This window comes from Filicampus tigris, chromosome 17 (genome assembly GCF_054856515.1).
Source record: "Filicampus tigris isolate MCC_2025a chromosome 17, RoL_Ftig_1.0, whole genome shotgun sequence".
Taxonomy (NCBI): Eukaryota; Metazoa; Chordata; class Actinopteri; order Syngnathiformes; family Syngnathidae; genus Filicampus; species Filicampus tigris.
Genome location: NC_141233.1, coordinates 8,599,963 through 8,616,291, shown reverse-complemented (window position 1 = coordinate 8,616,291; position 16,329 = coordinate 8,599,963). Strand labels below are relative to the sequence as shown.

The following is a 16,329-nucleotide window of genomic DNA, read 5'->3' as shown; positions in this document are numbered from 1 at the left end:
AGTGTACATGCTCGGGAAAACTGAAAAATGTTTTAATGTATTTCTGACTCACCTTGCAAATAAGTATTTTTGGAAGTGGGTGATGAATTAAGGAAATTCTCTGGAAGTGGTTAACCTAGCTGGTGGCCCCAAGCAGTGCAACTGACAATTCCCAAATGTTTGACTCCTGTAAAAGCCCTTGACAATCTTTGCTGCAAAGATGTGATCTGACAGTATATCCTGTTGGGAGAAGAACTAGCTTGTATTGCATTTGTGACATTTGTTGCGGCCAAGTTGCCTTGAAAATTCTTTCCATAACCTTGAAGGCATCTCTCCCTTTATCTGCCGGTTGAAGTCTGACCTGAATAGTGCTGGGACAGAATAAAATAAAATAGAACTTTACATTCATATTAACTGAATTACATGAGCATAAATACACAAGGATAATATTGTTTGATTTTACAAGAAAAACTAAGAAACAAGCATGAAAAACATATAATCTATGATAAAAAAGAACAACGTTTTAAAAAAGTATTCTATTTTTCAATTGGCACAGACACTTTCTCTCCCAGGGCTAAAGGGAGGCTTGACAGATACATAGGGGACTGAGAAAATCATTTGCAAATATTTTTCTTAGAATGTCAAATACAATGCTGTAGAGGCTTAACTGGGCCTACACAGATATCTTATGGTGCTATACAAATTTGTCTAAATTAGTATTTATTAACCCTTTCATGCATAGTGGTCATTACAGTGGACAGCTATTTAAAAGTAGCTTTCGCCTTTATTAATCAATCTAAATTAAAAAAAATATTTTTAACCCTTACATGCATTAATTATGATGTAATGTTATTATTTAAAATATAAATATAGATTTTTAGATTAATTAATATAGGCGAAAGCAACTTTTAAATAGCTGTCCACTGTAGCGACCACTTTGCATGAAAGAGTTAAATTTCATATTTAAGTTTCAAGTAACATTACGGGCGGCACGGTGGGCGACTGGTTAGCACGTCCACCTCACAGTTCAGAGGTTGTGGGTTCGATCCCGGCTCCAGCCTCCCTGTGTGGAGTTTGTTCTCCCTGTGCCTGCGTGGGTTTTCTCCGGGTACTCCAGTTTCCTCCCACATTCCAAAAACATGCATGGTAAGTTGATTGGATACTCTAAATTGCCCCTAGGTGTGATTGTGAGTGCAGATATGCAGATAATGGAGAAAAAAAAAGTAAAATTAGGGATTTATAGAATGAGAAAAAATGAGCCAAGAAAAGAGAAAAAGACTTGTTGGAAACCCAAAATAAATAAAGTAAGTGACTGCAAACTGGGGACATTTGCTCTTGTTTTCATAGTAACATAAAACATCTTTCAAGGTCAAACAATTTGAAATGTTAACAGGGGTGAAAAGATAGGACGTCCAAGGTTTCATTCGGTTCTGAGAATCATGTGCCTTTGAACATTTATTCAATGACCTTGATGTCCAGTGTAAAGTCTCTGTAGCCTACTGAGTAGTATTTGCCTAGTTGCCCTCTGAATAGATCTATAGTATTTACGAAGCCAAAGCAGCCATTTTACATTAGAAAATGTCACGGCACACCATCAAACAAAAATGTCACAAAAGTATGAAGTACTGAAATAACGATGCTCTTGTCTTAATTGACTCACGGGGGGAGTGCTGGAGCCTATCCCAGCAGTCGTCAGGCAAAACCCTGAATTGGTTGCCAGCCAATCGCAGGGCACACAGAGACAAACAAACATCCGCACTCACAATCACACCTAGGGGCAATTTAGAGTGTCCATTTAACCTACCAAGCATGTTTTTGGAGTGTGGGAGGAAACTGGAGTACCCGGAGAAAACCCACGCTGGCACGGGGAGAACATGCAATCTCCACACAGGCCAGGATCGAACCCACGACCTCAGAACTGTGAAGCGAACGTGCTAACCAGTAGATCACCGTGCCTCCCCTGCAAAGAGAGATGTTGTTGTTAATAAATACAAATGGACGGATGAATGGATGCATATTTTCCCGTAGCATCCGTGTAATCTCACATGACACTAGTGTGCCATGGCAGCCTGGTTGGGAAACAATGCTTGCTGATGAAAAAATTTACCAATCTAATCCTTACATAAAATAAGGAAATTACACGGGGAAATAAAGTGAAAAGTTTTCCCTTAAATTTTCTTTTCGTTTGTGCAATGCATGATTTGAGTTAACAGTGTTCCCTTCATTCTGTAAATTTAGTTTTTGTTCGTTTTTTAAATATAATAATCTGTCACAGTCTAGTTATTGCAATAAACTTTCAAAGTTACATGAACAACACATTAGACACAAAAACAACAAACAAATCAATACATCACCATAATCAAAACAAGAATAGTGGCTCGCTAACAAAAATGAACTTAAAAACATGTAAAAGACTGACATGGTAATATAATTTCCAAGTTTTGAGAGATTTGTTGTTTCAAAACAAAATGAGGTCCATCAAAGTGTGGGGAGTGGTGACGTCACGAACATGAAAGCCCGTACAATTTATTGTGACGTCACATACTTTACAGAGGCCAATACAAAGACATTTTACGTACACTAAAGCTACAAAGGGCGCTTCAAAGACACATTTGTGATCACGCTTTACGTTGGTGTTTTAAGAGGAACACTTCACTCCCCCACGCGACAAAGGTAAGTGGGCTTTCACACGAGTGTTAGCCTCGTTAGCTTAGTAATAACCGCTGAGAATTCAACGAGCACGTATACTGCGTTCCATTATAGAGAGCCTGCAGAGGGTTACAAGTATGTCGGACTTTACTGCAGCGAAAAAGAGCGAGTTGGTAAAAATCCTCTCGCCGCCACAGCATCCTCCATTCACCAGCAATCCAGCGGGCGGTGACGCCACAGCAGGGCGGGACAAGAATTCCAACTCCGGACTACTTCGCACTCGACGTGGAGAAGACAGCACTGCGAGCTGGACGCCGTCTGGAATTTCAGGCGAACCGAGAGTGAGTACCAATTTCCTGTCTTAACTTCTTGACCAACCCGAGGTGCGTTCAGTTGAATGCACGCCTTTCATCTGTCCATCTTGCTCGTCACGTCCCGGCGAGGAGCGCTGGATTATCGTGAGTCAACAAGGATAGATCGCCGTCTGTTAACTTGAATCTTGTCTGCTAGCCATCCTAGCTTTGGCTGCTTTTTTTTGGTTTTGTACTACAATCTCTTCATCCAACATCCACAATTAACTCTCCACTCCTATGTGCACTCCTGTTAGCGCAAAGTTGTCTTAAATGTCTTACAATATCGTATTTCGGACACTGGGTAAAGGTTGTTTTAAAGTGACAGTTTTTACTTTTAGTCACTTAAAAAGTACACAGCGCACGCCAGCAACTCCCCCCCAGCCCTTAAATGAACACCCACGCACGTCGCCACATTTAAATCATTAAACACACGCGCGCCTGTGTATTTTTGTGAGTGCTACCTGACTGTAGCTCGATGACAGACACGTCTTTTTTTTAACATATGTTCCATAATGCTGGCTTTATTCCAGTAAATGATTCACTGAGGATGTGCCGCTCCCTCATGTACACATTTCTGCTATATCAGATCCTCCAAGGTACAAATAGATCGGAATTGTTTGTAATCGTCAGCGATTTTACTATACAAAATCTGAAATTGAGCCTTCTTGTAAACCAGCGGCCCCATGTCAAGTTAAGTGTTTTACCAGGTGTAACCATCATCTGGCGAGACGGCTCGCTTACAGCTATAGTGTTAAGTGAAAGCCACAGTTTGTCTTCATATTACTGGCGTGAGGACTCCAAAGTATTAGTCATAGTGTCAGAAGTGGAAAAAGTGTTGCTTGCACTTCCATTTTGGGGAAATAGCTAGTTTGCCTTTATTGGTAGTTGCCCTTGAAAGTGTGGCATTACTACTTTACATAAAAAAAAGTTTCCCGTGCACAAAACCACGTGGGCACCTGTGTGTTTTAAATGCAGTTGGGATGTTGTCTCTGTAAAGACAAACCAGACCGTCAAGCAGCAGCAAGAGGGTGTGACTTGTGTGGGCCGCCCCAAGCACACTAGTAGCTGTGTGCGTAAAACAGGTTAGCCCACTTTCTATGCGGTCAGCATTAAAACGGCTGCCTTCACGCTCTGCTCGATGCTGGTTCTCACTTTTCTATGCTTTTGTCATATTTTCTGTTTAGTCTTCTACCTGCACTGCGCTACAGAAAGGAAATGTAAAGTTTAAAATGAATAGTTCAATACATGTTATCGGATGGGTTAGTAGGTCACTTATGAAAGGGATCCCTTCCCACCCATTGCCCTATTTGGATATATAGGTTATACTCTTGACATTCAGCTGAATTTGGTGGGAATATACTCCAGCCCCTGCCATGGTCCGAAACTCCATAATAGAAACAAATGTGTATGATGAGTGGGCTACAGTACAAGAAAATAACAGTATCTCCCAAAGGGCCAGCATGAACAAATACCAAGTATCGCACCGGCTAAGAAATATTAATATAAAGATCATCTCTTAGGTGTGTCAGTTTGTCTGTGGTTGAAAATGTCCCCTGATTCCCAACTTTCCAACCCGTCCAGTAACATTCCTAAGTGATGGCAGCTGAGAAGCAGTGCTCGCCTTGCTTCACCGCACCTACATCTTTTCATTGAGTACACCGCACCTACAGCTTTTCATTGAGTACTAAGAGTGACCTTCACAAAAGCAAGTCGTACCAGTCACAAAGGTGAAGCTGACCATTTGAATATGTTGATTGTCTGGGGCTGCTTTAATTGAGTCGCAAAAACCCCGTTCTGCTCGAATCCATACATGTCAGTTCCGTTTCGCTTGCACTCGCAGCATTTGTGACATCTTGCTCACCTGTCATGTGGCCGTGCCTGTCTTGTCCACGCCCCTTGAAGAGGAAGTGGCCGTTTGCCTCACATGCACAGGCGTTTGGCACGAGCGTTAACATCTCTGTTTTCTTAGACTGTTGGGTGTGTGTGTGTGTATGAACTTGACCACACCGGGGAAGGGTGCCAGTCTATATGCGCTCCTCACAGTTCCTACGTAATGTCGTGGATGAAGCACAGTCAGAGCAGGGTGTGTCGGCGCACTACTCTTCTTAATCAAATCATCTGGGAGCGAGTCTTTAAATGGCCTTATAGATCCACCTAGAGCCGTCGTAAACTGCGTAGACGTGCCGTTTGGGCAATATCCAGTTACAAACCTGAGCAAGAGACATCCTCTTGACACCAGTATAGCAAGCGCTGTTACTGTTGTTGTGGCACTGCAAGATATCAAATGGGAATTGATTTCAGTTTTGGTGCAGTTTAAGTCCTCGTATTATATTATAATCCAATGAGCCTTTTTGTGCCTTTGAATATGTCGGTTGCTTGTCTGTTTAATCTCAGACTTGCCTGATAAGTGGTCTCCCGGATGAGACCAATTACAGTAAAATAATGAAATGACGTTCCGCACTATCAAGTCACAGTTTTGGATCTCTTGTTTGATGAGAAGCACATAATAGGCCAATGCTTTGCAAAAGACATTTCAAGAAATCATTGAACTGTTAAAAATAATGACTGTTGGTAAAGCGATGTTCTTGAGCTATGCAAGTCAAGTAAACATGAAAAAATAGTATCTCTTGGGGGGGGGGGGGTGTTGTCATCCCGCTGACAAGGATATTATCTCATAATCTAATTATGAAGAACACGAGGCATGAATCAAAAAATCCATTTACTCAACCCAATAAAAGCAACAAAAGATGCTTCATCTTTGGCTCATGTGAAATCCTCATCCTTCAGCTCAAAAATACCAAGCTCTGTCAGCGATGATTGTCGGTGAAAGCAACCAGCAAGGGTTGCCCTCGCTCCCCCAAACCTGAGTCCAGCTGCCTGAAACGACAACTGCCTTTGGAGCCTGACTCTTATCATCGAAGGCCTCGGTTTCATAAGGCGATCACAAACGCTCTTTTCTTCTCTTGCCACCAGCGTCGCGTCTCGCATTTGTCCGTCGCCATCTGTGGCCCCGGCTCTGTGTACTTAACCCCTCTTCTGTTTCCACTCGGGCCTCTGTCGAGGGTGTGTGACAAGAGCCGGCAAATGAGGTAATGTGTGTCGGCCCTTGTTGTGGCCGCAGACGCATTTCACATCCTTCTGCAGAGGTTAAATATAGCGGCGCAGTTATTTCCCTAATCGTTCTCGGTTGGTTCTTGCCCAGATTTAGTAGCGTTTTGCAGAGGAAAAACATTCTGGTTTTCAAGGAGTAACATTTCAAGTCTGTCTCTTGTAGTTGACTTTATTATTAATGTAAGCAGACTTATCTAGATGATTATTGGGCTAATCTCAGGCGGCCACATGGCTGCTCCTCAGCAGCTTTCATTAAGTCCATTAATGGTTTTCACTCGTGGAAACGGAAGTTTAGTTATTGAGCCCATTGTTTGCCAAAGAGAAACTTAAGACTCTGCAAAACAAACACTTCTGGAGGTATCGGGAACAAATCCTATGCGTAAATGATCTTTAAACCATTTCTCGTTATTCAAGTATTGTGTACAAAATTGTGGTACTGAGAAACCAGAAATAGCTTTGCCTGGTATTTCTGACTAAGACGTCCTGAGACTCACCAGTCTGGATTTCAAATCAGGAAACAAGAAGCCTTTTTCTGTCTGGAAAATCTGAGATTGTCACTGCAGTTTCAGCTTCATCTTTGTTTTGTGAACACTTGTGTTCACAAGGAATGCCACCGCACCGGTTTGGCCTTGGAGAGGCATCACACCCTCCTCGCCTCTCCAAGCGAAAGCCCAATCTGCACAAGGCCCCTGTGCATTCCTTGGCTTTTGCAGTCAGGAAGGAGCTAGTGAGAGGAATGCTTTACTTTCTGGGGTTTTAGGACATAGTGACTGTCTCAGAGTAGGTTGGGAACACTCTTGTTTGGGAAGGCAGAATACAATGTTTCAAAGAGTTTGGCTGACTTGCGTCACGTTATCGGATATTTTCTTTTTACACAGTTTTTCCGCAGGGCTTTTGTATACTGACGAAAGGCCCCAAAGTATTCAGTCATTTGCCAAACTTGAGCAAATATGAAATGAAAAGGGTTTTCTTTTTTTTTTTAAAGCTTTTAAACACATTTTTCTAAAAGTCTTTTCATCAAACGTGGGATTGTTATGTGATGAGGGTTGCAGCTGGAAACGCATACTTTGTGATGTTTTGTGTCGTTGCTAATGACTGTTGCTCTTTTATTTTCACTGCAGGCCCACCTTTTGCCGGCTGACCATCCTCAGGTCACTCACAGAACCATGTCTGGCAAGATATCTAAAGAGGAACTGGAGGAAATACAAGAGATGTTTGGGAAGATTGGTGAGTGGATGAGTGTCGTAGATCGATATATAATCGTTGTTCTCCTATTTGCACGTCGTTGAGTGTTGAAAACGTCGACTTTTACCTTGCAGATCTGGACCACGATGGTTTCATCAATGATTATGAACTCAATGAACTCCTTAAAGAGACTGGCCTCCCGCAACCAGGTTACAAGGTCAGAGACATCATCAAGAAACTGGATCGCGACGACGACAACAAGATCAGTTTCAAAGAGTACCTGGCGGTAAGTCAAATTGTGCTCAGAGGCACGCGCAACTCATTCATTGATGAGGCTCAGCTGTGCACAGCTGCGCTAGTAATAGCCCGGTAGCGCTAATGCTAGCGGGCGCAACCAGGCATTTGGCTAACAACACAACAGTGTTTTTTTTTCTTTTTGTCCTATTTCATTGCTTGTTTAGGCACTGGTTCTGCAAACATTGACAACGCCCACCAGATACCCGTTTTGGGTGCCAGAATTAATCGTCAGACACAAATTTTTTTTTATTGTGCCTTCTTTGTTTTTCCCTTAAATATTTAATTTCAGTTTCATGGCAGAACCTCAGCAGGAGTCACGACTTGCTTTATCTACAATTGATAGTTCAAAGGGAATGTGTCTGTCTAGTTCCTCAGAAGTTGCAAATTATTACAAAAAAATGTATTTGACTAACAAAGCCGTCCTTTCCTTAGGAAAATAGGGCGTAACATTTAAAATGGGTGTATCATTGAAGGATTTTGCCAACGATAGAAACCCAGCATTTAATAAGTAGGACTGCATTGGGAGGGGCGGCATCCGGCACCTCGTAGGTCGCTGCTAAACATGACGGTGCCATTGTGTTTGAGAGCATTGCAATTCAGCAGCAGGCTTTGACCCATGTTGTACCCTCTTAGAGTTGCCAACCTATAGAATTTCACTTCCTGGTGGTGCCAGCATCAGGTTTTTTTCAACCAAATACTGTCAGGAAAAGCCTCCTAGTTTTTCTCAACTTTATTTGGTGTTAAGCAGAGATATTTGGAGGGGGCGGCGGGCAGATGTGTTGACTCCCATTTCACATGAGTTTGAGTGTGACTGGTTAAATGTGAACACAGCCACATTCCCAGTTATGAGGATGTGTACACTTGTGCAATCACATTATCGCATCATCTCAGTTTTTAAATTTGATGGTTTTGAATTTTTAGTAGGCCAAAAAGTTAATAATGGTGGAAAAGATTCACATTGGTCTCTTTTTTTTAATATCACAAAATCCTGGCATTTGACCTGGGGTGTGTAGATTTTTTATATCAATTTTTATTCAGCCTAATAGTATAATATCCTAAATCATTTTTAACTTACCATTCCCAATGATTCTCCTTTTAATGAAAATGTTCAAATATGATTTCTTGTTATGTTTTTTGGTGTGGCATTCTGTGAAATTTAAATTAAATGTAAAATATGTGCCATGGCTCAATAGAGGTTGGGAAACATGAGACTAATGTGTGTTGGGGTCCAATGGCTGACCGATGAGCCATAACTCCTTCATGGGTGCGTCACATGACATCCCGGAGTTGGGCTACATCTTGTCAAATCAGCCTTCTCGGATGCTGCTCACATGTGCTGTTGTTTTAGTGATTCACATCAAATGAATCCTCGCAGTCACATAAGCTGGGTTGTTTCAATGAGTTTGTTGACCCGCAGAGTGTTTGGGAAAGTTAGTCAGCATTGGGCTTGTGTGTCTCTTTATTGTGTCTGCTTCTGCTTGATGTAGCTCCTAAAACATTTGGTGCTGAGTCTGTTTCAGAAGATGTGTCACAAAATCAGTTTGACATAATCATCACCTTGCACCTAAAAAAAAGACAATGCAGAAGCTGCAACATAGGCATCTTTGTTGTTGGTTTTTTTTCTTTTTTTCTCAGAACACGTGTGGTGCTGAAGAAACGTGTAGTTAATATGGTGCCTCATGATGTTGTCATGACAATGATGAGACATTCCAACTATGCTGCCGCGTCTGCAGACTGACCTTGCTTGCGCTGGCTGGCTGACAACAAAGATTACAAAAAAAGAAAGTATTCCATGGCTTAGTGTAATAGTTGCAACAAGTGCGGTTGCACATATTCCATGGAAAGTGATTGAAAATAATTCTTGCAGTCTAGCAGCTCTTGGATTCAGTCAGCGTACTCATTTACTTCCACGGTCAGTAAATGGAGTCCCAATAATTCGTTTTTCCTGTTAGACCAAACAAAAAAGCAACAAAAGGCTGTGAAGACCTGTAATCTTGTGAACTTGTGACCGTGGCCAATCACTTTTTTTCTGCCCTTGCTTAAAAAAAAAAAGGGATGCCTGTAAAATTCCATGCATTTGAATTAGTAATCCTCCCTTTGGTCTTTTCAGATTGTGAACGAGCTGAAGGGCTGTGAAGTAGCAAAAACCTTCCGCAAAGCCATCAACAGAAAAGAAGGCATCCTCGCCATTGGAGGCATGTCGGAGCTGTCAAGTGAAGGAACACAACACTCGTTCTCTGGTAAGGACGACATTGTTATGAACACGAGGTTTCATCTCAGCGTGTCATTTCTCTTGCCGACGCCAATGCTAACATTTGCCATCATCGTCGGAGAAAACTAAAACAAAATCTTCCAGTACACGATACTGTTGGTTTTGCTTGCAATTGATGCCTCTTAATTCCATCTGCACCCTGACAGAGGAGGAACGATTTGCTTTTGCAAAGTGGATCAACAGCGCTCTGGAAAATGACCCTGACTGTCAACATGTCCTGCCCATGGATCTCAACACAGACTCTCTGTTCACATCTGTAGCTGACGGTATCTTACTCTGGTGAGACTTCCTCCTTTCACTTAATGGCAGCAATGAAACTGTTTCTACTCTATCGCTGTAAATGTCAAATAACCAGCAGGTGATTTCACATTGCTTATAAAATCCATTTATGGGGCGACGTACATAAAGACTGGGCTTGACAGCTGCACAATACATGACAAGTAAATAATAATCACAAGGTTCAACAAACTTCCAAAATTTCAATGCAGTCACCTAGTCAGGATGTCTGTGAGTACATTTTTCACAATTTTTTTTTTCTTTTATGATATACAGCAAAATGATCAACCAATCAGTGCCAGACACCATTGACGAGAGGACCATAAACAAGAGGAAGCTCACACCCTTTACAATACAGGTCAGTTACTCCTTCTTCCCGTCTGGGGTGCCGAACTCATTGTCATAGGTTATGGCCGTGAAACCATGGAAATGTATAATTGCTTCATCGGACTATTACATTCACGCAACGAAAGGATGGCATTTTGAAATCTGCCCTGTAACTGACTGGCTAGTGTAGTCCGTCTTTTGTCCGGAGTCAGCTGAGATAATGCAATTTTGTCAAGGTTATAATTGAAGACAATTTGGTCAGGATATTGCGCTTGACACCAGTGTCTTAAATAAATATATCATTGACTGTTACAGGAGAATCTTAATTTGGCGCTGAACTCCGCCTCGGCCATCGGCTGCCACCTCGTCAACATTGGCGCTTTAGATTTGAAGGCGGGGAAACCTCACCTGGTGCTGGGCCTGCTGTGGCAAATCATCAAGATCGGGTTGTTTGCCGACATCGAGCTCAGCAGGAATGAAGGTAAAGGTTATCAGGTCAAGTTTCCCCCCCCCCCCCCCCCCCCCGGTTGCTTACACGATCACTGGCGCATTCGACAGCTTTGGCGGCGCTGCTGAGGGAGGGCGAAACCCTGGAAGACTTGATGAAGTTGTCGCCTGAAGAACTGCTGCTCCGCTGGGCTAACTTCCATCTGGAGAACGCAGGCTGGCAGAAGATAAACAACTTCAGCTCTGACATCAAGGTAGGCGGGTCACTAACACAGATGTCAAGTCTATCGGCACACTGGGCCAAACAATGTTTGCGCACGCGGGCCTGTAATATCCGCCTGCACGGCTCCTAAAATAGAACTCAATTGGTTGCGAAACCTTCTGGTGCTCTTTGGCTGATGGCCAAATAAATATGTAAGCAAAACTGTGTAAGCAAGTATTATCATGGTACACAAGCAGGCTCTCCTCTGGAGTCTTTATCAAAATTAGCGGAATAGTATTTAAGTCAACCCAAACATATTTTTTTCAAGAATATGTTCCCAGCAGGCCCACTAGTTGAAACACGGCATTCTGATTAATTTTGCGTTTCTGGCATAAGTGTGAATCCACTCATTCTTAGCCATCTCTGGGGGCGGCCATTTTGTCACTTCTGTCAACTGAAAATGACATCACAACTGATCACTGCTGACCTGTTTTCTGAATCTGAGCCGTGATTGGTCGTTGTGAGCAGTTATGATGTCATTTTCAGTCGACAGAAGTGACAAAATGGCTGCCCCCTGAGATGGCTAAAAATGAGTGGATTAAACACTTATGCCACAAACGCAATATTTATCAGAATGCCCTGTTTCAACTAGTGGGCTTGCATAGAACATATTCTTGAAAAAAAAGTTTGCGTTGACATATTTCTGTCCAATGAAAAGCATGTATGTCCACTTTTTTATTTTTTAAATCAGAATCACCATCATATAGATACTATTCAATTACATAGTCTCTATATGTGTCCTGCAACTGGCTGGCTACCAGTCCAGCGTATACGCCACCTCTCGTGGTCTCAAACATGAGTGAAAAGGAGGGTGTTGTTTGTGTGCGCGGTTCTCCAGGACTCCAGGGCCTACTTCCACCTCCTCAACCAGATCGCTCCAAAGGGCACTGAGGAAGGCCAGCAGGCCATCGACATCAACATGTCGGGCTTCAGCGTAAGTACAGTGCAGCCGAGCATCGTTAATGGCGCGTGAACGTGCCTCTGATGAGGACCGCGTGTGCTCGCCATGCAGGAGAGAGACGACATAAAGAGGGCAGAAGCTATGCTGACGCAGGCCGACCGGCTCGGCTGTCGACAGTTCGTCACCGCGGCTGACGTAGTCAGCGGCAACCCTAAACTTAATCTGGCCTTTGTGGCCAATCTGTTTAACAAATACCCGTCTTTGACCAAACCTGAGAACCAGGACATCGACTGGAACCTTCTGGAAGGTGAGTTTGGAGGGGCGTTGAATGAATAAAATATTCAATGAACACTAATGTTTTAAAAGGAATAGGATTGACTTCAAAACCGCAGCGACAACTAGCCGCTTACTTTTGACTCGACTCATGCACAAATCCTGTTGAAGTCAGACTTCCAGAAAGCCTCATTAACCCCATGGTCTTTGTTTGTTGTTTTGCTGTCCAGGCGAAACACGAGAGGAGAGGACATTCCGAAACTGGATGAACTCCCTGGGTGTAAACCCAACAGTCAATCATCTCTACGTGTATGTACCACACCAACGTCGTAACGCTCGTATTTATCTGCATGAAACATGCACCCGTGAGTAGTTTTATTGCTCAAAATTCATGCACAGTGTTGTCTTGCAGAGACCTGCAAGACGCCATTGTCATCCTGCAACTCTACGAGAAGATTAAAGTGGATGTTGACTGGAACAACAAAGTCAACAGGCCTCCATACCCCAAGCTGGGAACCAACATGAAGAAGGTCAATGTTGATATCCTTTTTTAAAGGCGCTCATCCATGACTTAAAATATGCTCACACATTGGGACTTGAATATCTTCATACATCCAGTTGGAGAACTGCAACTACGCTGTGGACCTCGGCAAAATGGCCAAGTTCTCCCTGGTCGGCATCGGCGGGCAGGACTTGAACGAAGGCAATGCTACGCTCACCCTGGCGCTGGTGTGGCAGCTCATGAGAAGGTGAGAAAAATCCACTGCACATTTTTTTGCTCAACAAGGACTGACGAGAAACGACAGATTGAGTGTTTGCGCGCAAACCGGGCGCACGTTCCCATGAGCTCAGCCGCCTCGTGTGTCACAAAGAGACGACTGTTGACATTGTTCCTGCTGCGTTGAGCTCAACAACACACCCTTTATTGCTTGCTGGTAAAATCTAAGATGTACATTTTAGTATCCAGAATATAGAATTATGAACCGCAATGACTGCATAAAGAAGTGAATGGAATCCAATCTAATGGAAAATGAATTAACACGAAGCCTGTGTTGTGTTGCAGGTACACTCTTAATGTACTGGAGGAACTGGGTGATGGGGAGAAGGTCAATGATGACATCATCGTCAAATGGGTCAACAAAACATTAGCAGAAGCTGGAAAGAAGACCAAGATTTCAAGCTTTAAGGTAAACCTTTTTGTTCTTTTTTTCTTTGACGTAATGGGTAGGAAAAACACTAGATTGGGCTTTTGTGTGTGTGTGGTGATTTAGGACAAGGAGATTAGCAACAGTTTGGCAGTACTGGAGTTGATTGACGCGATCCAGCCCAACAGCATCAACTATGACCTGGTGAAAACAGGACACCTCTCTGAAAATGACAAGCAGGAGAACGCCAAGTATGTCGTTTTTTTTTGTTGTTTTTTTTGCGTGTTGTTAAATGTCCAGTGAAACCGTTTATGTTCCAGACACCTTCAACAGGTGAACTCCCTCCCACGTGCTGTAAAGAAACGTATTAAAACACACTTTTTTTTTTTTTAGAATATTCCTTGGCAACTGATCTCAGGCTCACTCGAACAGTTCTTTAAATAAGAGGCTCAGCGCGCTTGCTTCAAGCTGCTTGTCACACATGCTACTAAAAAAAATTAAACATTGTGTATTAAAACCTGATTTCAACCAAACATGTAATTTCGTCTGATGAAAGTCTGCCATCTTAATACTAACATAATGGCAAACATCATAGATGAGCTAATATAAATTAGCATAGATGTTACAGTAACTACAAACCTTCAAACAACTCGTCGCTGTCTTATGAAAAAAAACATTTTTTTCATTTTTAAAAAATATTTACATGAATGGGGGTTTTGCATTATAGACCATCCCAGTAACACGAAATTTTTTTTACAAAATTGGACATAAATGTTTTTCAGATGACAGTTATGCTCCTTTAACACACACGGAGCAGTAACGCATTCAATCGGATCTTACAACAATACTCACAGGCGAATATTCTGCGGGAACAGTGACCGCACCTGTCATTGACGATAGTCTGTTGTTTCCTTAGGTACGCCATTTCCATGGCGAGAAAGATCGGAGCCCGTGTCTACGCCCTCCCCGATGACCTTGTGGAGGTTAAGCCCAAAATGGTGATGACTGTCTTTGCGTGCCTGATGGGTCGAGGGATGAAGCGAGTCTAAAGAGACTGGCAGTGATCATTGTGACACTTGTTGCGCCCGCACGACATCCATCTTTTTGGAACTTCCCCTTCCCGTGCCAATCCCCCTTCCCACCCAGCCCCACACATTCCCGCCCAAAGGATTATTGTTAAGAAGATTGAAAATTCATCAAATCGCAGGTATCGCTGCCCCTTTTGAAAGACTGGAGGGGTTCAATGAAGAATGACGTGCTGTTATTTAAAAACGCCACACTCGTAAATTTCAAACATTATTTCTTGATAAATGTGTGAGAATCCTGTTTTTCTTAAAGCATCTATGCATATTCCGGCTTGAAAGGTTTACGCGTCATTTACTGCCACTGATGTCCACACATTCCTCAGTTAGTGTAAGGAGGGGACGAGACAGGAGGTTTATGTGACGCACACTTCAGAAAGACACCCCAACATTCATGCATGCCTCATCCACTTCTTTACATATCAGTATACAGAAGCCATACGGTCGATTTATAGTGACTACCACTCTGTATAGGCTCTCCGTATTTTTGTACGTTGTGTATTTTTGTGGGAGCGTTATGTGAGGTAATATGCTGGTCAGAGCTGGGCTTCTGTTGTTGTTATTATTATTTTTATTATGATTATTATTAGTGTATTTTGTCGTATCCAATGAGGAGCAGGTCGTCGGGGCTCTCCGCTGTGCCTTCTTGTCTCAAAGACGAACCTTTACTGGAACCTTTGAGCCTCTTTTGCCTTCTTTTGCATTTGCATCGCTACCAAATATGAACTGAAACCTCTACTACGACGATGGCCGGATTGTATTTGGCCATATGGTCATGTTGACTCCAAAGTGCTTCTTTACCTGTAACAATAAATATGACTTTGAAAACTGAGGGCTTGATTTTTTTAAATTAGTTTTTTTAATATATATCAAAGGGGGGAAAAAATATTTACAATAATATGTTCTATGCGCCTCCACTAGTCTAAACACGGCATTCTGATGAATATTCCATTTGTGGAATATGAGTTGAGCAGCAAAATACACCCATTTTTGTCCTCTCAAGGGGCGGCCATTTTGTCACTTGCTGACTGAAAATAACATCACAGTTTCTCAAATGCGATTGTAACAACCAATCACGGCTCACCTGTTTTCTGACACTAAAACATTTTGTTAAACAGCTGGTATAAAGGGTGTAGCCGCCCCCCCCCCTCCAGTAGTGTTGCTGAAAAATTGTGGGCCCCCTCCATCATTTACCAGTTCTACAGAAACGAGTGTCCCGTTGTTACTAGGAGCAGCAAGTTCCTTTATTTCATTTATTGCATCGTTATCCCCTCAGTGGCAGTGACATTTATGATCAGAACCTCAGTACAGCTTCCATTTCTTTTTATTGCTGCCCACTTCCTTTTTTATCTACCTGTTTATTGTTATGGCATTTCTTTTTTCCGCAAACACAAGACATAATAAAAATGGTATAAAAGTGCTTTGTATATGTTTGATTTAGGTGACACGTTGCTTTGTTCTTCTCAAAAATTGTTTTTGTCTATAGACCATAGTGTTGTTCTTCACAAAGGTAGAGTGGTGACAGATTGATGTGTACACAGTTCAGTGGCCTGAGTGTCAGGCAGACATGAAGTCCTCTGGGCCGTGCTCCCTACAGGCCTGTACGGTATGTTTTTAGAAAAAAAAAAAACATTTCATGCATTCAGTTTTGTTTGTTCTGCAGATGAATGATAAGCTATGGCTCTTGTGGTTTCCATCTTTTGTGTTTCAAGCTTTATTGAAAAAAAAAAACTATTAAACTGTCTTCACTTTAGATGGTTTTTGCCTTCC

The 16,329-nt window shown here is 42.5% G+C and overlaps 2 protein-coding genes across 6 annotated transcripts in view; one reads left to right on the top strand and one right to left on the bottom strand.

The window, feature by feature from the left end:
- LOC147133198 (chromatin remodeler ATRX-like) overlaps positions 1 to 3,157 on the bottom strand; it is a 31,143-nt gene extending 27,986 nt beyond the window's left edge. The window contains exons 1-3 of one of the 4 annotated variants that reach the window (XM_086013277.1): positions 2,334 to 3,157; positions 299 to 350; positions 53 to 219 (exon numbers count right to left, since the gene is read on the bottom strand). The gene's annotated coding sequence lies outside the window, so the exon portion shown is untranslated. Of the gene's footprint in view, positions 1 to 52; positions 736 to 1,783; positions 1,799 to 2,333 lie in introns of those variants that run through there. The other 3 variants (XM_086013276.1, XM_086013274.1, XM_086013275.1) reach the window with 3 other exon arrangements.
- LOC147133197 (plastin-3-like) lies at positions 2,556 to 15,391 on the top strand. Of its 2 annotated transcripts, XM_086013279.1 has the most exons (17): positions 2,556 to 2,652; positions 2,743 to 2,969; positions 7,214 to 7,319; positions 7,412 to 7,563; positions 9,685 to 9,814; positions 9,993 to 10,125; positions 10,399 to 10,480; positions 10,765 to 10,930; positions 11,008 to 11,150; positions 11,997 to 12,092; positions 12,171 to 12,366; positions 12,563 to 12,641; positions 12,745 to 12,862; positions 12,951 to 13,081; positions 13,396 to 13,519; positions 13,604 to 13,728; positions 14,394 to 15,391. In XM_086013279.1, exons 2-17 carry the CDS (start codon positions 2,766 to 2,768, stop codon positions 14,524 to 14,526), a joined length of 2,118 nt encoding a protein of 705 aa, XP_085869405.1. In that variant the 5' UTR covers positions 2,556 to 2,652; positions 2,743 to 2,765; the 3' UTR covers positions 14,527 to 15,391. The 2 variants fall into 2 exon arrangements, with proteins under 2 accessions (XP_085869405.1, XP_085869406.1); XM_086013280.1 differs by lacking the exon at positions 2,556 to 2,652 and having other exon boundaries at positions 2,942 to 3,086.
- The last annotated feature ends 938 nt before the right edge of the window (positions 15,392 to 16,329 follow it).

Excerpts from the sequence above, each read along its gene's own strand:
- LOC147133197 (XM_086013279.1), top strand. The coding sequence starts at position 2,766 with ATGTCGGACTTTACTGCAGCGAAAAAGAGCGAGTTGGTAAAAATCCTC. Across the intron at positions 7,320-7,411 it reads AGAGATGTTTGGGAAGATTG|ATCTGGACCACGATGGTTTC; the intron begins GTGAGTGGATGA and ends TTTACCTTGCAG. Across the intron at positions 10,931-11,007 it reads CGAGCTCAGCAGGAATGAAG|CTTTGGCGGCGCTGCTGAGG; the intron begins GTAAAGGTTATC and ends CGCATTCGACAG.